The 23,904-nt window shown below is 41.0% G+C and overlaps 1 protein-coding gene across 2 annotated transcripts in view; it reads left to right on the top strand.

The window, feature by feature from the left end:
* Positions 1-9,373, top strand: part of LOC108415319 (cytochrome P450 2J2-like) — a 13,326-nt gene extending 3,953 nt beyond the window's left edge. The window contains exons 2-10 of one of the 2 annotated variants that reach the window (XM_017688355.2): positions 2,697-2,761; positions 3,541-3,703; positions 5,143-5,292; positions 6,552-6,709; positions 7,646-7,822; positions 8,212-8,353; positions 8,571-8,758; positions 8,850-8,991; positions 9,100-9,373. In XM_017688355.2, coding sequence (XP_017543844.1) covers positions 3,592-3,703; positions 5,143-5,292; positions 6,552-6,709; positions 7,646-7,822; positions 8,212-8,353; positions 8,571-8,758; positions 8,850-8,991; positions 9,100-9,275 — 1,245 coding nt within the window. In that variant the 5' untranslated portion in view covers positions 2,697-2,761; positions 3,541-3,591 and the 3' untranslated portion in view covers positions 9,276-9,373. Of the gene's footprint in view, positions 1-1,277; positions 2,762-3,540; positions 3,704-5,142; positions 5,293-6,551; positions 6,710-7,645; positions 7,823-8,211; positions 8,354-8,570; positions 8,759-8,849; positions 8,992-9,099 lie in introns of those variants that run through there. The other variant, XM_017688349.2, reaches the window with a different exon arrangement.
* The last annotated feature ends 14,531 nt before the right edge of the window (positions 9,374-23,904 follow it).

Consider the following 23,904-nt stretch of genomic DNA (forward strand, 5'->3'; position numbering starts at 1 on the left):
CCCTCATCGCCAGGGGATTTGCTGTCTCCGGCTTGGTGGCGTTGGGACACGGCGAACTCGGGCTGCTTTGAAACAGCCGGAGTTTCGTCCCAACGGAACAACCACATGCCGGAGTCTCGCTTACCTGCTGCTTCCTGTGATGGCCAGTCTTTCTGTAAGGGGGAGCGAGGAGGCGGACGCACACGCTGAGATAAGCGAGATTTATTATGGGCAAATCCAGGGTCGTGGTCATAACAGTCCAGGTTCATATAGCCGATGCGGACGGAATGGGGAACAGACATGACAAAAACCAGAGCAACCAGTAAACAGACATAAAACAAAGACCAATACAATGATACAAAGACACAAAGACTGGCAAACGCAGGGGGCAAACACAGGGCTTAAATACATGGAACAATGAGGGACAGGTGAAAACAATCAGGGGCGGAGTTACAAAACCAAAACAAGAACACGTGGACAGGACTGGGAGGGGCCAACCGTGACAGCAGTGAAAAAATTGTGTTTATCTCTGGATCAGAAAGCAACTTCAGAAACTCTTAGAAAACAATTTGTACATAGAAGTGCTAATTCCACATACAATCCATTTAATTCCTGGGTAATATCATTGTTATTTTCTTTCAAAATGTACCTTCTTCATTAGTTTGGCCTGGATGTTTTTATCGGCTCGGAGTGCTAGAAGGCACATAGTTTCAGGATAACTCTAGCCTCCTTGTTTCCTTGTCTGCTTTAGAGGATATATGGACTTTATGTTACAGCTGTGTATCCCCAGCTTTCACAGTTTTTTGCTGTTTTCTCTTTGCTGTGAGCCTTTGTGTTCATCATGTCTAGTACTGCTGTTATTTTATTACCTGATTAATTTGCATGGGTGTTCTTTGAAGGTAATTGGACATAAATTTGAAACAGATGTTGTAGAGGTTTTACTTTGGTAGATAACTTTTCCATATTTAGCAAAGACTCAGCTAATAATCATCAGTGGCCCTAATTTGAATTATGATATTGCACATTTCATTTTTAATAAGAAGATAATTAAATAATAATACTGCTTTAACTTCATATGTGCCCTAGCACTTCAATTTTGCACACTTGTAACCATGTAACCTACATAGCAGCGTCATAGTAGTTACTAGGGGTGCAGGAAAAAATTGATTCTTAGATGCATCGCGATGCAGAAATGAACGATTCTGAATCAATTCACAAATGTCAAAAGTCGATTTTCCAAACCCCTTTTTTAATTTATAACGTAATGTTGACGGAATGCAAAGGGTGGAACTTGGAAGTGGGTTAGTGTAGCGCCTGGACAGTCTCTGGTGGCACATAACAAAACCAAAAGTGGATCAGCGAGAAATCTGACCAGCTCCCCCTGCATAAAATGTCTCTCTTCATTCGCTTGTTTTACAAGGCTGAAGTTGCTTCTCATTCGCCAGCTTCTTGTTTGAATTTAAATGTCTGAATGTAAATGCGGCACCATTTAAGGTGGAACGGGAAAATTTGATAGAGAAGTGACTTCTGCATCACAGCTTTTTAGTGTTTGACAGTCTCCCATTGCAGATTTAACATTGCAAGAAACCAAGTGCACTGCTTATAAATATGAATAAGTCTGATCGTCTTCAAGTGTTCGCACGTCCCGTCTCAAAGATAGTTTACTGACACAGTGACCCCTGACTCTCTACAACGAGACCAATTCCGGAGTTATGAAATCACTAAAGAAAATGGGCAGGATGGATGTAGCATGTGCTGCGTGGACATCTACTGCCACTGGATCTTATTTCACCATAACTGCGCATTTTATTGCAGATGAGTGGTAGCAGCGTCTAATGTGCTCCAAACATGCACAGTGTATGAAAGTCTTCTAGTTTACTTACCACATCACTTCCATTTGGTTTATTAATAAAAGACATCGGAAGTAAACTCATTGTGGACTATTATAAATACTTTGCTTTAAAAGTACCAAGTTCTCACACAGTGAGAAAAAACAAATCCTGTAAAGAAAAAAATTGAAATCATCTTATAATCACATTGCAGCCTCTGAATCTTAATCGAATCGAATTGTGAGGTGCCAAGAGATTCCCACCCCTAATAAGGACTGAGTAATTGACAGTCATTACAGAATAACTATTAGATTAATGACTAAATAATATACCTGCAGTTAAAGGGTTCAGTTGAAAGAGTTGAAATAAAAGGAGCCATTTGTATCACTGAAGTACACATGGTATTGCTAAACATGCACAGTCAGTAATATATAATTTCACACTAGATGTACTATTCAAACCCAGAGCTTTTCAGTCCACAGTGCAATAGGTAGCACATTAATGCTCCTTATCTACTGTGATAGTTTGACAGAGAGTCCAGAGAGATTTATGTAATCTCTTCACTCTGCCCAGACCAACTGAATGTAACATTCACGTGGAACCATACATACCATGCACTCTACAGACCCAGAAACAGGTCTTTACAGGATTTCTTTTTTTTCTAGAAATTCTTATGTAATCTCTTCACTCTGCCCCAGCCCAACTGCATATAACACACATGTTCAGACAAACACACTATACACTCACACGCTGGACTTCTGCAAACCCCCGTCATGATTTTACAGTGCTTATTTTCCCTTGATTTCATGAGCTGTTTGATAGGAATTTTTCTTTTCCTGCTGCTGGTCGACATCATCAGGAATAAAAATCCACCTAATTTTCCACCAGGACCTCGTCCTCTGCCGTTTGTGGGAAATATCTTCACTGGGCTTCACTTCAGAACTATAGACAAAGTAGGTTAAACCTTTAAACTTGTATCAGATGATCCACACTTTCATTCTGCAACCCCATAACTACATACCTTTCATCTTAGTTTTATAATAGTTACTGAACAATTCATAGCATTTACTGCATTAAAAACTTCCATATTTTCAACAGAAGAAAATGTCTTTTTGGGGTTACTTGTTTGTTTAATATTACTTTGGTCATTACTATTTGTATCCAGTCTGCTAGACAAAAAAAGTAGCTGGTTCTGTAAGTCTGCACAAACAAAAGGCTGAAACATCCTCAAACATGTTAATTTAAGAAGTAGAATCAAATTTTGTAGCAATTACATTGTGCACTTCATGTGTAGGAATGTGAGCTTTTCATGTGAAAGAAAGTCAACATGTCAACAATGTTTCTTTGAGTTTCTAATCAAAATAAGTTACAAAATGAAAACATACTTCTGCACATTTTAATACAAAATGACTGTTTATTTGCTGAAAATAAAACACAAAATGAGGCCTGTTCCTGCATTTTACATGTTAAACTGATAAAAAAAATAGCAAATGTGCACTCAATCTTGCAGAAATGTCATATTTCAGTTTGTTCTCTGTAGCGGTTGTGTTCACTTATGTCACTTAGAAAATCAGTAAAACATGTTATTTGTCCAGGGGTGTTCAAACTTTTGTGTGCCACTGTATATCATACATGTTGTTTCACTGCATTCACTGTCCTCGACGTCTGTACAACAGAAAATGGTCATTTTTGTGGATATTTTTATTTAATGAGAATTACTTTGTGATTTCAGCTCGCTGAGGAGTATGGGGAGATTTTCAGCCTGAGGTGGGGCAGTGAGAAAATGGTGTTTATCTCTGGGTATAAAATGGTGAAGGAGGCCCTCGTCACTCAGCTGGACAGCTTTGCTGACCGTCCTATCATCCCTCTGTTTCATCCATTCTTCAAAGGACTTGGTACGTAAAGGCATAACATATGATCAGAGGTGGATAAAGTACAATAGTTCTATTCTTGAATAAAACTAGATGCACTCTTGGTAAAATACTAGTGTAAGTATATAAGAACTTCCTGGTAAATGTACTTTGCCATGTCAGAGATGTCATGTCTCTGGAAAAACATGGTAAAAGCAAAGAAAAAATCTGAGCTCTCATTCATCAGGCAAAATGGGTTGTTTCTAACAGGCAAAGGGCAAAAGAAGGCAAATAGCTAAGCTAGGCAGCCACAACTCAAAGATATGAATTAAATTATTTGTGGCCAAATCAGCAGTATACTTCAGACACAACTTTACGGAACTGCACTGCATTATCTTCTTTTATTTGGCAGTGATTAAGCATTAACATACAAACTATCTCTGTGCTTGCTTGTTTGTCCACTTCAGTGTAAGGAGCAAAATTATTCAAAGAAAAAAAAAACAGCCTGGTTTAACTGTTTACCAAAGTTAGTTTCCATTTTTTTTACTCATGTATAAATATAGATAGAAAACAGGGTAGTATATTTGCACTTTTATGTAGTACTTCTATTTTACCCCAAGTACTGGTGTATTGCACTTCATCCACCCCTGCACATGAACAAATCCATAGTAAATTGATAAGTAGGATTCAAAGCTAAACTGATTGCAATAAAATGAATTCAAACATACAGTTACAATCTCAACATGTCACATTACTTTCCACACATAGGAGGGGATTCGCCAAACATTGAATCTGATGTAGGAAGAAAGGACAGTTTTAAGTGCAGGCCCAGTTAAATCTGATGATCTTAAATCCTGCTGAAGCTTTTGACTCTGTGTGTCCTCCTACAACAGCAGTTAGAAGGTTTACTATGATGTTCTGTCCAAAAAGATAAAATGTGTTTTCAAACCTTTTAAATATATTGTTTAATCAGCTCAGTGTGTGTTTGTGCCAATTGTTCGATTGGTGACCAAACATGTTTAAAAATGTTAGAAAATTAACCATTTAATATACATCAGCTTCTTACCTCCAGAGCAGTTCAGGTTACTTTTTGTAGGAGTGTGTTGTGTCATGAATTGTTACTGCCTTATTTAAATGTGGTTATAGAGCCGTCATGGCTCACATCACACTGAGGTCAAAGCACTCAGGTAATCATTGTTTGTGAGTGATCAAATGTGTTTCCACCACACTATTCGCTCTCATCGTCACAGTAAATGCTGAGCTGTGTTTTATGATTGTAGATTACTCTACCCACCTCTACGTATGACTTACTTTGGAGACTGATATTTTAGACAATCTGTCCTATTATTTTAGATTTTTTATGTATTATTGGCACACTAATGATTATTGCTTTACACTGTGGGATCTCACTTTTCACATGCATTTCGCCTAATTTCTCTCACACATCATCCGATGATGCACTGACACTTTGAAATGTTCTGCAGGTGTTATCCTCAGTAATGGGTACCTGTGGAAGATGCAGAGAAAGTTTACCAACATATATCTACGTAACTTTGGTGAGGCTAAGAAGAATTATGAGCGGAGTATCCAGCAGGAGAGCATCTTTCTCTGTGAAGCTTTCAAAGGGGAAAAAGGCAAGTGATCAGTTCAAGATGTATGAGACCTGTGGCTTTTCTTTTCTGTGCTCATGATAACAGGTCAGAGCTTTCTTACAGGCTGTAAGTCAAAAGAAATCACCTTAGTTCATCTTAACCCCTGTGTGGTATTCTTGTTTTTGTTACTCAGTAGTCTGGTGAACCTACTGCATTATTGTTTTTTTTCTGTTTTTTTATTAATATAGCCATAACAATTTAAGTAAAAATACCAGATGTTTAAAATATCAGAAGAGGCCGGTGTAGGGTTCTCCTTTAGAAGCTGTAGGCAGTCAGCAGCCTGTCCATATTGTCCACCCTTATACACACACACACACACACACACACACACTAACAGCAGGCCATACCTCCACACTTTTATTCTCCGCGGGTTCACCCCAACACCACATGTGTAATATAAATGTGTGGGAGGTGAACAGTGTGAAGACCCTGAAAATGTGTTATTTTATATGTTGTTCACAGAAAATGAGCAAAAGCCAGGGAATCTAAGTTTGAAATAATAATTAATCACATCATTTTTCTTCTGGTAAACGCTGAAAATGGGTCCTACAAACCTGAACACCACGCAAGGGTAAATGAGCTCAGGCCCAGAGAAGGTGGAAGCATTTCTAGATCCTGTATATGTATGATTTACTCTTTGCATGGTAGAGTTTTAACTCTACCAAGCAACAAACCGTATTCATAGACAATTAAGTGTTTCTGAGCCTGTGCAGTTATTTCCGATACAGAATCATGTCTGCTTTTAATGCAGTGCTGCCAGAGGGCCCAAAGATCATGATCAGCCAGTATTGCTTTTTGGCATTGCATACAGAGTTTCAGAGATAAAATTTTGTTATTGTACAATGATAAACATTATTCATGCAGTCTTCTTTTTATAACAAATCATGTTATTTACCCTTTGATAATTAACCTAATTACTGGTAAGATGTTCCAATAACAAAACTGTTTTTATTTACATATTATATACATATTATATAGGCCTACAGCAAGTTTAAAAAGCTGGCTGAATTACTGGCAGGTATTGACAGATAAAATATATTTTAAAAGATATTTTTCACAATATGGTCCATCCAGAGCTTTTGAAAAACTCAATAAATCACCATAAACCATAGAATATGACTTGACTAAAACTCTAAAAGCATTTAATGTTTTTTATATGATTCATCTCAATTGCTGGCTTTACATCACAAAAATGCAAACTTTTTATATCCACTGTATTTATGTAACTTTTCCCCATACAGGTCCATTTAACCCTCAGTTCTACGTGAACAATGCCATTGCAAATATCGTGTCTGCTGCACTTTTTGGACATCGCTTTGATTATCATGATGAGCGTTTCCATACTGTCTTGCGTTTGGACTCCGAAGCCCTCGTGTTGTCAGGTTCTGTTCTGGCTCAGGTCAGTAGGTGCAGTGTGTTCTTAGTTCTTAGAGCCTATTTTTGTTCACCGCTTTATTCGTAGTTTGGAACAGTACGTCTTCACATTAGAATTATTTTTTAGTTAGTGGACTATTCTCAGTCCAGCAGTGACACTGAGGTGTTTTATACTCCAACAGCACTGCTGTGTCTATAATAATCCATTTGAAAGTATAGAGTGTCCCTGAATTTGTTAAATCCATGCATTTCTTTGAGAAATTAGTTGAAAAAGGCAAGTAAAGCACAAATGTGATAATGACCATTGCATTCATGCTACAGTATTCTTCCTGCTTTTTAACTAAAGTGACAAAATACAGAATAAACAACTAATTATACTATTTTTTCATATAATCAGCCAGGAAGAATGAAGTTATTCAGCTGTAGATAAGTTCAATTGGTGTGAGAAGCAGTGGCAAACATTCTCAAAAGCAAAAAATCAGACTAATCCTCACAGTTTAACATACCAAGTATAGAATAAAATAAAACACACATTGCCAAATGTATTACAGCGTCATTGAAATTATCCACTGATTGCCTACTGCTTTAATTACTAAACAGGTTACACTGTAATAAAAGTAGAAACATCACATATGATGAACTGCTAGGTTACGTGACTTGAGTTTAACATTTAGCTTCAAAAGGCTGTTTTTCCAAAATATTTATTTTCAAATATTTATTGAATACTTACCGTTTTATATATAAAAAACAAAATTGCATTTTTTATTTTGCATTTTAAAAAGACGTTTTGTCAATATTGAACATTTTGTGAAATAATAATTATTAAAAAAAAGAATAATACAAATGCCCTACTGGCATTCAGTACTGACAATCAATGTGTTTAATTTATGTGTATAAGTCATCATCACCAAGATTCATCACTTTGTCATTTTGTCATGTCTCTCTCTACTTTCCTCTTTAGCTGTACAACGCCTTTCCACGTCTCTTTGCCTATGTTCCTGGCCCCCACAAGAAGGTTTTTGCCAACTATGGCAAAATTACAGATTTCTTAAGAGATGAAATCAAAAAGCACAAAGAGGACATTGATCCATCGAATCCACGGGACTTCATAGATGCTTATCTAATAGAAATGGAGAAGGTCTGTTTAAAATGGGTCATACTAGCAAAATCCACATTCTTTGTATGTTTTGTATATATATATATATATATATATATATATAAATATATATATATATATACACATACATATATTGTTGCTGTTGGAAGAAAACCTTGTATCTCCACCTCCATTTCCAAGTTTTTGACAATGCCTGTAGCTCTCTGCATCGTATGTAAATTTCATGATGAATGGACGAACAAAAATGACCCCAATTTACTTGGAATTACTTGGTTACTGACTTATATTAAAAGTAAGTTTTATGTTTTGCCTAGTTATCATTTTGGAGATACAAGGTTTTGTTATGATATTAGCAGTTGAAAACCCATATTCTGTCATACATGCAACGCTTCTCTCTATGAATCTGGTAGAAAAGCAGTGACCCTGAAGCTGGCTTTAACATTGAGACATTAGTAGTGACTACACTGGATATTCTTGAGGCAGGGACAGAAGCTTCAGCCTCAACGATACGGTGGGGTCTTCTCTTCATGATGAAACACCCAGAGATACAGAGTGAGTACATTGAGAGTATAAACTATGGTAAACATGTTTCAGTTTAGATTAAAGGACTGTTTGTTTGTTATTACATATTAATCACATTGTTACATTATTGTAGGAAACAAATTCGGCCAAATAGGTTCTCTGTTAGTCACTACAATTATTATTTAAGTTTATGTTCAGCATTGACTGACGCTATGCAAATAAACTTGCCTTGTTCCTGTTCACACAGAGAAGGTACAAGAGGAGATAGACAGAGTGATCGGGCAGTCACGTCAACCCAACATGGCTGACAAACCCAACATGCCCTACACTGATGCGGTCATCCATGAGATACAAAGAGCAGGCAACACTGTGCCTCTGGGTTTCCCTAAAAGAGCCTCTAGAGATGCAACACTGGGAGGATACTTCATACCAAAGGTTTGACATTAAGTAGTAAAAAAGCCCAAACATTATAAGAGATGCTCCACAAATACATCAGTGCTGATTCATGTCTGTCACTCACTAATAGGGCACTGCAGTGTCTACAAACCTGTCATCTCTGCTTAACGACAAGACTGAGTGGGAAACACCAGACACCTTTAACCCAGGACACTTTCTTGATGATCAAGGCCAATTCCGCAAGAGAGAGGTCTTTCTACCCTTTTCAGCAGGTGAAACAAATATGCAGTTCTGTATTTGCTGACAGACAAATTTGTAATAAAAAATCAGTATTTTAGAGAACAAATACAGCATCTCCTTTTGGTTCTACTGTTCTACAGGTAGGAGGGTGTGTATAGGGGAACCGCTGGCACGTATGGAGCTCTTCTTGATCTTCACCTCACTGCTACAACGCTTTACATTTACCCCAGGCCCAGGAGAGAAGCTGAGCCTGGAGGGTCTGCTGGGTTTCATATATGTCCCCAGCCCTTACCACATGTGTGTGACTCAGCGCTGAACCTCCATACACAAAGACTGAGAGATACACAATATGGACAAAAGTATTAAGATAAGATAAGATAATAAAAGATAAGATAAGATAAGAGAAGATAAGAGAAGATAAGATAAGATAAGATAAGATAATCCTTTATTAGTCCCACAGCGGGGAAATTCACAGTATTACAGCAGCAGAAGATTAACAGGAGTAAGGCACTCAGTAATCGAAATGGGAAACAGTATAAACCTTATCAACATTATAAATAATAAAAATTAAAGCTAAATCTCTAGACTATTTACAGGAAAAAAATAAGGATAATAATAAAATAAAATAAAATAAGAGTTGCATAGAAATCTGTATTGCACTTAAGAACATATTGCACAATGAAGAATGTTCACATTCTGTATGTGTGTATAGTGTGTGTGTGTGTGTGTGTGTGGTCTACTGGGAGCAGTACTGGTTGTACAGTCTCACAGCAGCAGGAAGGAAGGACCTGCGATAGCGCTCCTTCACACACTTGGGGTGAAGGAACCGGTCACTGAAGGAACTGCCCAGTGCTGTCAGAGTCTCATGCATGGGATAGGAGTACTTCTCCAGCATGGATGTTTGTTTGTTTAGCATCCTTCTTTCTCCCACCTCCTGCACTGGGTCTAGAGGAGTCCCTAGGACTGAGCCAGCCCTCCTGATCAGTTTGTCCAGTTTCTTCCTGTCTGCAGTGGAGATGCTGCCGCACCAGCAGACCACTCCATAGAGGATGGCCCCTGCACTCCAAATGACCTCAGTCTCCTGAGCAGGTAGAGTCTGCTCTGTCCTTTCCTGTAAAGTGCAGCACTGTTGTCTGACCAGTCCAGTTTATAGTTAAGGTGGACACCCAGGTACTTATAGGAGTCCACTCCTATATCCAGTTCCCTGGATGTTCACTGCTGGAGGGGGATGTGTGCGCCTGCGGAAAGCCACCACCAATTCTTTGGTCTTCCTCGCGTTGATCTGTAGGTGTGAAAGGACCGGCCGTTTTTGGTCCGTTCATGAAGAGGAACCAGAGAGTGGATCACCTGTCCTGTGGAAAGTCTCAGTCTCAGCGAGCGCGCTCGGTGCAGGAAGACAGAACCACTCTCGTAATCAATCAAAGAGTTTATTAAGTCTTCTGCACAAAGAAAGAAGGGCACTCCTTCTTTTATACAAACACGTCCTGCCCTGTTGCGTACAAGCAAACAGGGTGGACCCAAATAAGTTGTCTAACAGTCATGAAATGCTAAGCTGACACTCAAGGACCACCGGAACTGCCCAAGGGCGGGGGGCTTCTGCTCTGTGTACGATAATCTTACCTACGAAAGAGAACAAATGGTCTGCCAAGGACAGTAGCTATGCTTGCTGCAAAGTCTGCTTAGAGCAGAGTTAGAGCAGAGTTAACCCTTTCAAGGTGATTCCGCAGACACCAGTCCACAAAGTCCTGAATCAGTTCTCTGTACTCTCTGTCGTCCTCATTTGTGATGCGGCCGACGATCGCTGAGTCATCAGAGAACTTCTGTAGGTGGCAGTTTGGTGAGTTGTACATGAAGTCTGCAGTGTACAGGGTGAAGAGGAACGGTGCTAACACCGTCCCCTGTGGGGCCCCTGTGTTACAAACCACCATGTCGGACACACAGTCCCTTGTCCTCACATACTGTGGACGGTTGGAGAGGTAGTCCAGGATCCAGTGCGTCATGTGATGGTCCACCCCTGCCTGTTCCAGCTTGTCCTTCAGGAGCCCAGGCTGTATGGTGTTGAAAGCACTGGAGAAATCAAAGAACATGATTCTCACAGTGCCCCCAGGCTTCTCCAGGTGAGAAAGAGCTCCATGCAGCAGGTAGATGATGACATCATCCACCCCGATGCCAGGTTGGTAGGCAAACTGAAGTGGGTCCATAGATGAGCTCACCATAGTGCGGAGTTGTCTAAGGACCAGCCTCTCCCACACAGCTGATCTGCGCAGGACTTGAGGAGCCTGGCACTGATGCCATCCGGCCCTGTAGCCTTCCTCGCCTTGATCTTCCTGAGCTCATTTCTCACCTGGGCCATTGTGAAGGTCAGACTGGAGCAGGGGGGGTGCTGAGTGTTGAAATGTGTGAACAGGGTGTTACGACAACCAGCAGAAGAACCAGTGGGGGGTGGGTGTGAGCTGAAAGTTGTTGGGCTGGGGGTGGGTGTGAGAGAGGGGGTAGAGCAGCATGCTGGAAGTGCCAGACAGGAAGGTTTCAGCAGAGATGTCTGTGCAGTGGGAGGGGCGGGTGAGTGATCAAACAGATTGAGATCGTTCACCCACTTTTGGTCCCCTACCGCTTGAGAGTCAGACTTCTTGTAGCCAGAGATTGCTTTAAGGCCTTTCCAGACTCCGCTGACATTATTCTGTTGTAGCTGTTCCTCCGTCTTCCTCCTGTAGCTAGCTTTCCCCTCCCGGATCTTCCTCCTCAGCTCCCTCTGCACAGTTTTCAGCTCCTCCTTATCCCCTAATCTAAAGGCCCTCTTTTTCTCCTTCAGAAGAGCCTTTATGTCAGGGTTAATCCATGGCTTGCTGTTAGAGAAACACCGTACAGTCTTGGTGGGTACAGTGTTCTCCACGCAGAAGTTCACACAGTCCGTTACGCAGTGTGAGTGAGGCTGTCAATGTCCTCCTCCTCATGATCACACAGCACTTCCCACACTGTTGTGCTGAAACAGTCCTTCAGAGCCTCTTCCGTTTCCTCAGACCATTTCTTTACTGTGCGGGTGACTGCTGGTTCCCTCTGTACAAGAGGTTCGTACAAAGGCAGGAGATGTACCAGGTTGTGATCAGATCTTCCCAGGGGAGGGAGGGGTGATGACCTATATGCCTCCTTTGTGTTGGCATAAAACAGGTCCAGGATTTTATTGTCTCTGGTGTGGCAGGTTACATACTGGACACTTTTTACGATATCCCATTCTAAATCTATAGGCATTATTATGGAGTTGGTCCCCCTTTGCAGCCATAATAGCTTCCACTCTTCTGGGAAGGTTTCTACAAGATTTTGGAATGTGTCTGTAGGAAATTTTGTCCATTCATGCAGAAGAACTCAGACACTGATGTTGGATTAGAGGGCCTGTTTCACAATCTCTGTTCTAGTTCATCTTGAAGGTTTTCAAGTGTTAAGGTCAGGACTTTGTGTAGGCAGTCAGGTTCTTTCACACCAAGCTCACCCAGTCATGCCTTTATGGACCTTACCTTCTGCACTTGAGTTCAGTTATGCTGGAACACAAAAGGTTCTTCCCCAAACTGTTCACACAAAGTTGGAAACAGAATTGTCCAAAATGTCTTGGTCTGCTGAAACATTAAGATTTCCCTAGTCTGACCCCTGAAAACCAACCCCATAGCATTATCCCTCCTCCACCAAACTTTACAGTTGGCACAACGCGGTCAGGCAGGTAATGTTTTCCTGGCATACGCTAAACCCAGACTTGTCCATCAGACTGCCAGATAGTGAAGCGTGATTCATTACTCCACAGAATAGGTTTCCAGAGCCAGTATGCCCCACCACCACCCACACCACCCCCGACCCTGATGCTAGATATTGCGTCTTGATCTTAGGCATGTGTGTAGCTGCTTGGCCATAGAAATCCATTTCATGAAGCTGCTAATGTGCAGTTCTTTTGCTGATGTTGATGTTGCAATTGATGGCCCCACTCTATGGGTTTGCGTGATCTACCCCTTCATGGCTAAGCTGTTGTTGCTCAAAGATGCTTCCATTTCTCAATAATAACACACAGTTGACTGGAACAGTTCTGGCAGGGCAGAAATTTCACAAACTGACTTGTGGCAGAGGTTATATTCTATGACAGAGACATGTTTAAAGTCATTGAGCTCATCAGTATAACCCATTCTACTGCTTGTATTTGTCTGTGGAGATTGCAAGGCTATGCGCTTAATTTTATACACCTGTTAGGTTATGGTTGTGGCTGAAACAACCTGAACTCAGTGACCAGGTGGGGTGTGCCAATACTTTTGCCCATATAGTGTATAATGAAAGTGGAGGATTTTTCAGGGAATGCTGCATAAACTATACAAACTAGGCAGGTTTTCAGAGAGGGTAAACATTAAGATATGCTGATAAAAGGGATAATTAAGAGTTGCATAAAAGTTTATTTCAGAAATGTTTTTAAGCCTTTTCAAAAACAAATTTCATTGTTCATTTCATTTAACCTTGCAAAATTTAAATGCTATCCCACTTGTGTTTGTATAGGTTATCTCAACGGGTTTTTAATTACATCTTTAAAGCTTATAGAAAGCCTGAACTGAGCTGAAATTCTTTATCTTCGTAATGTAATCTTGAGTCTTTTTAAAATTACTCTTCTAATTTCCAGTTTTGAAATATAAAAATGTTGGATGTGGTAAATAATGCCCAAATAACCCAAGGAAGTTGTTAAATTTCTTTATTATTGTACCAAATAATATCAGTTCAAGGAACTTGATTTCTGCATTTGTATTCTTACACTTACATGAGTGGGTGATGGATGGATGGATGGATGGATGGATGGATGGATGGATGGATGGATGGATGCCGATCGAAATTTAGCAGTCGGACAGTAATAGTAATAAAGGTGAAAATAACATAACAGGAACAATAAATATAAAGAATCCTATCTATAGGCATATATACAATTAGAAAAATACAAAAATATGTAATAATATCTATAACCTGATAATGTAGTAAACAAAAAAGCGTTAAACTAGTGTTAAATAAGTTAGACTATATTTTATACTTTAGAGTCGTCAAAGTAGCCAGCTCGCGCTTTGATGACAGCTTTGGACACTCTTGGCATTTTCTTAATCAGCTTCATGAGGTACTGAACTGGAACAGTTTTCCAGCAATCTTGAAGGAAGTCCCAGAGGTGCAGAGCACTTTTCCTTCACTCTGCAGTCCAATTCAGCCCAAACAGTCTCAATTGGATTTAGGCTGGGTGATTGTGGAGGCCAGGTTACGTGATGCAGCACCCCATCACTCTCCTGCTTGGTCAAACAGCCCTTACATAGCCTGGAGGTGTGTTGAGGGTCATTGTCCTGTTGAAAAACATATGATGGTCCCACTATGCAGAAACCAAATGGGATGACACATCGCTGCAGAACGTTGTAGTAGCCATGCTGGTTAAGTGTGCCTTAAGTTTTGAATTAATCACCAACACTGTCACCAACAATTCACCCCCACACTATCACATCTCCTCCTCCATGCTTCACAGTGGGAAACACACATGAAGAAGCCATCCGCTCACCTTTTCTGTATCTCACAAAGACACGGCAGGTGAAACCAATAATATCAAATTTCAACTGATCAGACCAAAGTACAGATTTTCATTGCTCCATCTCAGCAGGGGGACCACCAGGTTTGCCACACCATCACAGCCGTCACTGTAGTTTTATATGTGTATTTATTCATTCATTCATTTATTCAAGCTAAGATCTGCATTTTCAGTCAGCATAAAGTTTGAACACTCCTGGTCAAATAGCTTATTTTGTTTATACATGTTTTGTTTTGGAACACATCCTGTACAGAAAACAAACTTAAAGCAACACTGTCGGATTTGGGCATTTGGAGACCTCTCTGGTGTAAATATGTAATGGCAAGCAGCTGAAGAATGTGCTGAAGAATATTTTTAAGATTAAGTGACCCTTATTAGTCACACAACGGGGAAATTTCACCTCCGCATTTAACCCATCCGTGAAGTGAAACACCACATACACACTAGTGAGCACACACACACTAGGGGGCAGTGAGCACACTTGCCCGGAGCGGTGGGCAGCCCAATCCGCAGTGCCTGGGGAGCAGTTGGGGGTTAGGTGTCTTGCTCAAGGATAGCTTAGTCATGTGCTGTCCGGCTCTTGGGATTGAACTGGTGACCTTCCGGTCACGGGGCTGGATCCCTAACCTCCAGCCCATGACTGCCTTTTTTAATGTTGGTTCTGTTTTGGACCTCCATAAGCAGTTGAATCCGACTCTTGAGAGTGTGTTGAAAGAGTATTCAAAGAGCACTCGGTCAAAGCTTGGCAAAGATTGTGTCTTCCAATGATGTGAGTGAATGATGTACGATTGTGATCATATCTTCATCAGTGTAGCTTTGTTTGTGTATTTGGGACCTAAACATTAAGTTGGACCTTCTTTCTGAGCCTGTCCATGTGACGTTAACACATAAAGACATATGATATGGTCAGGAAAACCTCTGCCGAACCTATTCGTAATTCATGACTTTTAAATGGTTAATTTACAGGGTGACTTATAGCAGTATCTGTTTTCTCCACACTCAGCAATGTTACTTTGTTTTGATAAAAAATATTACATAATATTGCTTAAAATAACACATTCCTCTGCAAGTTTTTGTGCAAAGTTTCTGTTTATGCTTTTATATAATGGAAAAAAAAACAAAATAGGAAAAAAATGAAAATTAGCATTGTACTTTGTACTTTCACATATGGTGCCAAAACTTTTGCATATGACTGTATACATCTGTAATGGGGGTGATAAAACAAGAAGTGTGGCCTGTGTTTTTTTTGTTTTTGTTGTTGTTGTTGATGATTTTTCTATTACTTTTTGTATGTTAAACTAATAAGCAAAAATTGTTAACTAAATTTTTCTGTAAAAATGCTGTATGAAAATTTATTCTCTGTAGATGACGTGTTCTCTTACTTTTCACTTAGGAAATCAACAAAGCATGTTGTTTAACTGGGGTGTCCAATTAAATATATATGTCTTTTACATGTGACTGTATGTTTCACCTTTTGTATTCAGTGAACTCTGCCTTGATTTTAAAGCAGTGTGAGTATTTGATTCCTGTGTGCAAATAAGGAGAGGACACGGAGAGGACAGAGCTGGAATGTGTTCTCTGTGGGCCCCTTTTAGAATTCAACAGAATGTAAATAAATGGGTTGTTTTTCTTGGAGACCACGCCAGCCCCTGGTTATGTAACACTGAACCCTGTAGTACCAAAATAACACAAGAGCCTTTGTGCTATCTAACCCACCACCATTTGCCTCTATCACTCATCTCTCTCTCTCCAGAGAAACGTGCACACATGTTCGACACACTTACTCATGCAAACACACAGACAAACCCTACACACATATGCTGTGGTGACTGTTTGAATTGCACTATAGAATAACTATACAAATGCATGCTGGCCTAGACGGCTGCTTACTATATCAACTCTTCTAAGACAGAATTAGCTATGATTTTATATGCCTTATTTGAGCTGTTTAGTGTTAAATGGTGGTTGATTGTCATTCCTATTGTCTTGATTCTTATTGATTATATTTGGAACAAAAATCCACCTAACTTTCCTCCAGGACCGCTGCCTTTGCCTTTTTTTGTGAAATATCTTCACAGGAGTTGACTATAAAGCTATGGACAAAGTGAGTGCTTTCTATTAGTCTTTATAACATAAAACAGTACAGTACAGTAAAACATTTTGCAGACAAAGGTTGCCTCTAATCTAGATATTTGAATGGTAAGCTTCTATTAGCCAGTGCATGTGTCACGGAATCTGACTGTATCTATGTGATCTTTAACAGCCTCTCTGGCTCCTCACCATGCTCTCTGTTTGCATCTGTGTCTCACTGCAATGTCATGTGTGGCAGCATATTCTGGATTTTATTCAAATTCGATTGCAACTTTGAAAATTGGAAATGCTAATTGAATTTGGTATTTAGAATTTCATTTCCAACATGATTTAAATTCAATTTGTATTTGCATTTCTTTCTATAATGCTGGAAAATGTTAATATGGAAAAGCAATGTGCTTTTGACATTTAATTTTCTTAGTTTTAATGATCTGAATCTGACATAATTACAAAAAAAATCCCTGATTTGGAATTGCATTTCCTCATTGTGGCACTTCAGTTCTGCATAGTATGTACATTACAGATGTGAATCACTTGAAACCCTGCAGTTTGATATTATCACAAATCCCTTGTGAATATTAAAGATTTCTTGTATGTTTAGTGCTGTGTATTAATATATTGAGATTTGTTACTTCCTATTGCTAATTAGACCTCCATAGAAAGTCTTTCTCTGTTTTATCTAAGCATGCGCTGATATAAAAATCGTATTATCAAGATTATCATAATGATTACCTAACCTTTTATTACAGACTATAACATCTTCAAATTGTGCATATAGGCCATTCTACTAAATTACATCTCATAAATTATATATGTTTGTATATATATATATATATATATATATATATATATATATATATATATATATATATATATATGTAGCAAGGTGCTATTGAACTGTAGTACAGAATGAATTAAGTAAGTCAAAGGGGTACACCAAGCTTCTAACTAGGCTCGGGAAAAGGAGGGTTTTGAGCAGCGACACAACTAAAACAACAAAATGCACGTTGAGTTTTTTTATCAAAAAAAATTGTCAGTATATACAAGTGTGTGTGTGAGGGTGTGTGAATGTCCAGCTGGAAAAAAAAAAACGTGCATGTCCGTGGATATCTCAGTCTCTCTCTCTCCCTATATTCCTGCAGCTGCCTGTAGAGCTGCTGCACAGGAGGTCAGGATCACATGGTTCACTGGCTCGCCATCTCTCCTTCTATCTTGCAAAACTTTAACCATGGAAAAAAAAACAGTCGGAGCTCTGAACTGTAACGGCTGTAAAGTGTTCAGCAAATCAGATGGAATACTACGACTTTCTCTGCTAAGAGTTCTTTGGTGGCTCCTATCTCGTGTAGTTAGTTGCAAAAAATCATTTCTGCACGTAGTTTATCTGCAAACTCTGTGAAGGAGTGGCATGTACACGAGAGAGAATTTAAAGCGTCTAGCACCAGGGAGAAAAAGGGAAGGGGGGGGCTTCTCATCTCGCTGAGCAGTAGGTGCTGTTATAACACTGAATTTAACCCCTTAGTGTACAGTTAAATTTAGGAGGGCTACATCCTCCCTCCCTGAATCTGTATGCGTCCCTGCAGGCAGGACACTTATTATACTATTTCAGAGGGCACTGAAGTGCTAATGTGAGGGCCTAAATCGAAATCAAGGGCTTGAGAGAATGCTCTACCTAGTCCACCTAGGTACCAGGTTCCCTAAAGATTGATAAGCTAGTCTATCTGGTGCCATTCGATACCGTGTAGACCTCCTAGGTTCAAAATCTCCTTCTGATTGCTCTGCGGCTCTAGCTTCAAGTTGGTTTCCCATATCATGAATTTCAGACACCTGACTGGGTTCAGTAGTCTCTGTGGCTTCAACCTAGCTCTCTGCACTCTGACTAGTTCCTGTCTCTGGTAGTGACACGACACTAACAGCACTACCAAGGGACAACTGATCCAGCTGATGAGGGACAACTGATTTTATCACTCGATACAGCTGACGTCTGGGGGTGGAACACTTTTGCTTCTGGGTTCAAATCAGACTTTTCTAATCCCATAGTCTTTGGAGTAGACCTGACTTCCTTCCGAGGTTCTATGTCAGACTGAACATCCGATACACTTGATTTTTTCTGAGACTGGGACAGATCTTTAGGTTTCCCAGATATTAATCCTCTTTCAATAGGAATCTCAAATGTTTCCACCCAAGTTGTGGATTGAGGAACCTGGTACTCAACCACTTCACATACAGGAACTGGGCAAGTGTCCTCTTCTATCCAATCCGAAGACTCAGGGGAATCAGTATCTCTCTCCATATTATGTGGATGACGAGTCACCGTCTCTGGGGTTTTCAGTTGTGCTGGTTCTGCCGTATGAGTGGGTAGAAAACTGCAAGGGAGCAGCAAGTCCCTCTGCAGGGTTTTTTCTGGACCACCTGCATTCAAAGGTGTTACAACATAGACTGGATTGTCACCGACTCTCTTCACTACCCTGTATATGGTTTGGCTCCACCTGTCAGCCAGTTAGTGTTTGGATGGCTTGGCTGCCTGCCAAACATAAGCTGGTATGGAGAAAAGCCAGTGGTGTCGTTCCTGGTACAATTATAAGCATGTACCAATGGCTAGACATGGTTTCTCCACACTGCCTTGTTTTCTTCCTCAAGAGTCCCCAACATTTCCAATAGCGTCCTATTGAATCTTTCCACGGGATTTCCACGTGGATGGTATGGTGTGGTCCGTGTTTTCTTGATACCTAACATCTAGTCAACACACAGGTCCTTTATGACACACAATTCAAAACCACGGCCCTGGTCGATTTGGAATCGCTCTGGCAATCCATAATGGACAAAGAAGTTATTCCACAGAACCTTTGCTACAGTTTTTGCTTTTTGATCAGATGTAGGAACAGCAACCTCATACTTTGTAAAATGGTCTGTGATCACCAATATGTTCTTTGTCCCTCTGCAATCACGTTCCAGAGATAAGTAATCCATACAGACAAGTTCAAGTGGACGGCTTGTCTTGATGTTTACTAAAGGAGCATTCCTCTGAGCCTTTGCCTTGCACCTAATGCATCTCTCACACTTCAAAATCTTCTCCCTCACATCCATGAACATCCTTGGCCAATAAAATCTGAACCGCACTAAATCCACAGTCCATTTAATACCAAGGTGACCAACAGCATCATGAAGGACTTCAAGAGCTGAGCTTCTGAACTTTCTGGGAAGAACCAGCTGAAAATGAGGTTCTCCTCTAATGGTGCGTTTCCTATAAAGGACCTCATCATTTATAACAAACTGATCAGCAATCCTCAGCATCAAGTGGACTTCCCGGTCTTCTCGTCGTCTTGCTCTGTATGGAAGCCTCTTTTGTGACTTGACCATATCTATTCCCCTGCTTACAGCAGTGTCATTTCATTGTTCAAGAGCCCAATCCTGATGAGACAATTGTGGTAAGGTGTTTGACCCAGGGGCAAGTTGAAGATGGACAAAATCATCAGGTATGCCACTTACATCCATTGCAAGGCACTCAACAGCTACAGGGGTATCACAGACAACTGAACCACATACCTGGAACCTCTGACAGATAGCATGAACTGCAGCTTCAGAAAGTGTGGGCTGGCCCACTGCTTTAAATTGAGCAACAATTTGTTTCACTCATTTATCCTCATCGGCTATGCCATCATCCTGCCCTTCAGGTGCATGTGGCCTCCTAGACAGCCCGTCAGCATCTTGATTCATTTTTCCTGCCCTGTACTGAATGCAAAAGTCAAAGCTGGACAGAGCTGCAAGCCACCTATGTCCTGCAGCATCAAGCTTTGCAGATGTCAACACATATGTTAGTGGATTATTGTCAGTCATGACAGTAAATTTGTGACCATAAAGGTAGTCAAAGAACTTGTCAGTCACTGCCCACTTAAGAGCTAAGAATTTGAGCTTGTGTGTCACATACCTCCTTTCACATTTTGATAGGCCCCAGCTTGCATAAGCAACAACTCGAAGCTGACCGTTCCTGGTACAATGCTGCACTGAGCCAATGCAAGCTGGCATCAGTGTGAAGAATATATGGGTGCTTTGGGTTGGCAAACCCTAAGACAGGGGCAGAGGTCAGCTTCTGAATCAGGGTTCAGAATGCTGTTTCACACTCTTCAGTCCATCTTTCATTAAATGGCCGCTTCCAATTGAGGGAAATGTTTACTTTAGATCCTACATGCCCCAGGTCAGAGGATCTCTTTGGAGGTAGGTAACCCGTGGTGAGGTTATTCAGCTTTCTAGCAATTTTAGAATAGTCCTTCACAAATCTTCTGTAATACCCTGTGAACCCCAAAAAGGACTTCAGCTCTCGAAGATTGTTGGGCCTTGGCCAGGTAGTGAGTGCAGCAATTTTCTCAGGGTCAGTTTCAACGCCATTTTCAGACACGACATGGCCCAAGTATCTAACAGTTTTCCTGAAGAAATGACATTTGTCAGGGGAAAGTTTCAGCCCAAATTCTTTAAGTCTCTTCTAGTGTGCTTGGGAATACTATGAGGTCATCTAGGAATACCAAAACCTCTTTAAGGTTCATGCTACCCACACACTTTTCCATCAAACGCTAGAACATGCTGGGAGCATTAGTGACCCCCTGTGGCATTCTGTTAAACTCCCAGAAACCCATTGGTGTTACAAAAGCCGTTTTATGCTTATCTTTCTCCTCAAGCTCAACCTGGTAATACCCTGACTTAAGGTTCATGACTGAGAACCACTTGGACCCAGAGAGTGCTGAAAAGGTTTCTTCGATGTTCGGTAAGGCATATGCATCCTTAATGGTTTGGTTATTCAATTTCCTATAGTCTACACACAGCCTTATAGCACCATTTTTCTTCTTCACCACAACAATGGGTGATGAAAAAGGGCTCTCTGACTCTCAGATTATATTGGCATCTCTCAGCTCTTGGAGATGGAGTCTCACAGCTTCATAATCAGATGGATGTATCGGTCTCACCCTTTGTTTGAAAGGGGTGGGGTCTGAAAGACGAATGCAATGCTTGACTGCTGTGGTATGGCCATAATCAAGGTCGCAGAGTGCAAATACATCTGGAATGGAATTAAATTTCTCTGCAACCCTCTGTTTCCACTCCTCAGACAGAGGCGAATCACCAAAGTTGAAAGAGATGGTCCTCAATGAGTTTCCTGAGTTCTGGGCCTGATCTTGAGCAGTTACAACAGAAGAATGGCATAATGCATCGGCAGTGGATGGACTTGAACTGGAAACAGATGGCAAGGGTGACAAGGACACAGGTATTGATAATTCAGCTATATTTCTGTTGGTAGGGAGTCTGATGTCATGTTCAGTTGTGCTATGCAAAAGATTGGGAACTTTGAACGAGGACTGAGTTGGGCTGGAGAATATATAGCTGCAGAAGAACAGCCCATTAGGTAGGCTGGACTGAACAGATGGTTCAACAAGTAGCGGGGCTTCAGAAAGATAGGGGATATTTCTGGTAAACCCAGTTAAGGCTTTCTTTTCACCAGCTGGAATGACAGTACTTGACTTGCTTTGCAACTTTACTTTTCCAACCTTCCCATTGCCATTCTGTATTCTGTGTCTACAGCAGAGGTTTCTGACAAGTGATAAGTAAAGATGGTCTTTGGCTTCTTGATGAGGCTTTTTGTTTTGGCCACATGCACATACTCTGTATGCATCAAGAGTATTTGTACCTATAAGTGCAGAAGCTTCAAGATTGGTTTTTAGGAGGGCTATATATATATATATATGTATATATACACTGCTCAAAAAAATAAAGGGAACACTCAAATAACACATCCTAGATCTGAATGAATGAAATATTCTCATTGAATACTCTGGTCTGTACAAAGTTGAATGTGCTGACAACAAAATCACACAAAAATCATCAATGGAAATCAAATTTATTAACCAGTGGAGGCCTGGATTTGGAGTCACACACAAAATTAAAGTGGAAAAACACACTACAGGCTGATCCAACTTTGATGTGATGTCCTTAAAACAAGTCAAAATGAGGCTCGGTATTGTGTGTGGCCTCCACGTCCCTGTATGACCTCCCTACAATGCCTGGGCATGCTCCTGATGAGGTGGCGGATGGTCTCCTCCCAGACCTGGACTAAAGCATATGCCAACTCCTGGATGGTCTGTTGGTGGATGGAGCGAGACATGATGTCCCAGATGTGCTCAATCAGATTCAGGTCTGGGGAACGGGCGGGCCAGTCCATAGCTTCAATGCCTTCATCTTGGAGGAACTGCTGACACACTCCAGCCACATGAGGTCTAGCATTGTCCTGCATTAGGAGGAACCCAGGGCTAACCGCACCAGCATATGGTCTCACAAGGGGTCTGAGGATCTCATCTCGGTACCTAATGGCAGTCAGGCTACCTCTGGCGAGCACATCAATTTGCCAATCCTGGTGTTCTCTGGCAAATGCCAAACATCCTGCATGGTGTTGGGCTGTGAGCACAACCCCCATCTGTGGACGTCGGGCCCTCATACCATCCTCATGGAGTCGACTTCTAACCGTTTGTGCAGACACATGCACATTTGTGGTCTGCTGGAGGTCATTTTGCAGGGCTCTGGCAGTGCTCCTCCTGTTTCTCCTTGCACAAAGGCAGAGGTAGCGGTCCTGCTGCTGGGTTGTTGCCCTCCTATGACCTCCTCCACGTCTTCTGGTGTACTGGCCTGTCTCCTGGAAGCGCCTCCAGGCTCTGGACACTACACTGACAGACACAGCAAACCTTCTTGCCACAGCTCACATTGATGTGCCATCCTGGATGAGCTGCACTACCTGAGCCACTTGTGTGGGCTGTAGAGTCCGTCTCATGCTACCACGAGTGTGAAAGCACCACCAACATTCAAAAGTGACCAAAACATCAGGCTGAAAGCAGAAAGGTACTGAGAAGTGGTCTGTGGTCCCCACCTGCAGAACCACTCCTTTATTGAGTGTGTCTTGCTAATTGCCAGTAATTTCCACCTGTTGTCTATTCCATTTGCACAACAGCTGTGAAATTGATTGTCAATCGGTGTTGCTTCCTAAGTGGACAGTTTGATTTCACAGAAGTTTGATTTACTTGGAGTTATATTGTGTTGTTTAAGTGTTCCCTTTATTTTTTTTGAGCAGTGTATATATATATAGTGTGTGTATACTCACTGGCTACTTTATTAGGTACAGTGCAGTTCCGTTGCTTGTTAACACAAATAGCTAATCAGCCAATCACATGCCCGCAACTCAATGCATTTAGGTGTGTAGAGGTGGTCAAGACAACTTGCTGAAGTGCAGACCGAGCATCAG

The sequence above is a fragment of the Pygocentrus nattereri genome, chromosome 4 (assembly GCF_015220715.1).
Source record: "Pygocentrus nattereri isolate fPygNat1 chromosome 4, fPygNat1.pri, whole genome shotgun sequence".
Lineage (NCBI taxonomy): Eukaryota > Metazoa > Chordata > Actinopteri > Characiformes > Serrasalmidae > Pygocentrus > Pygocentrus nattereri.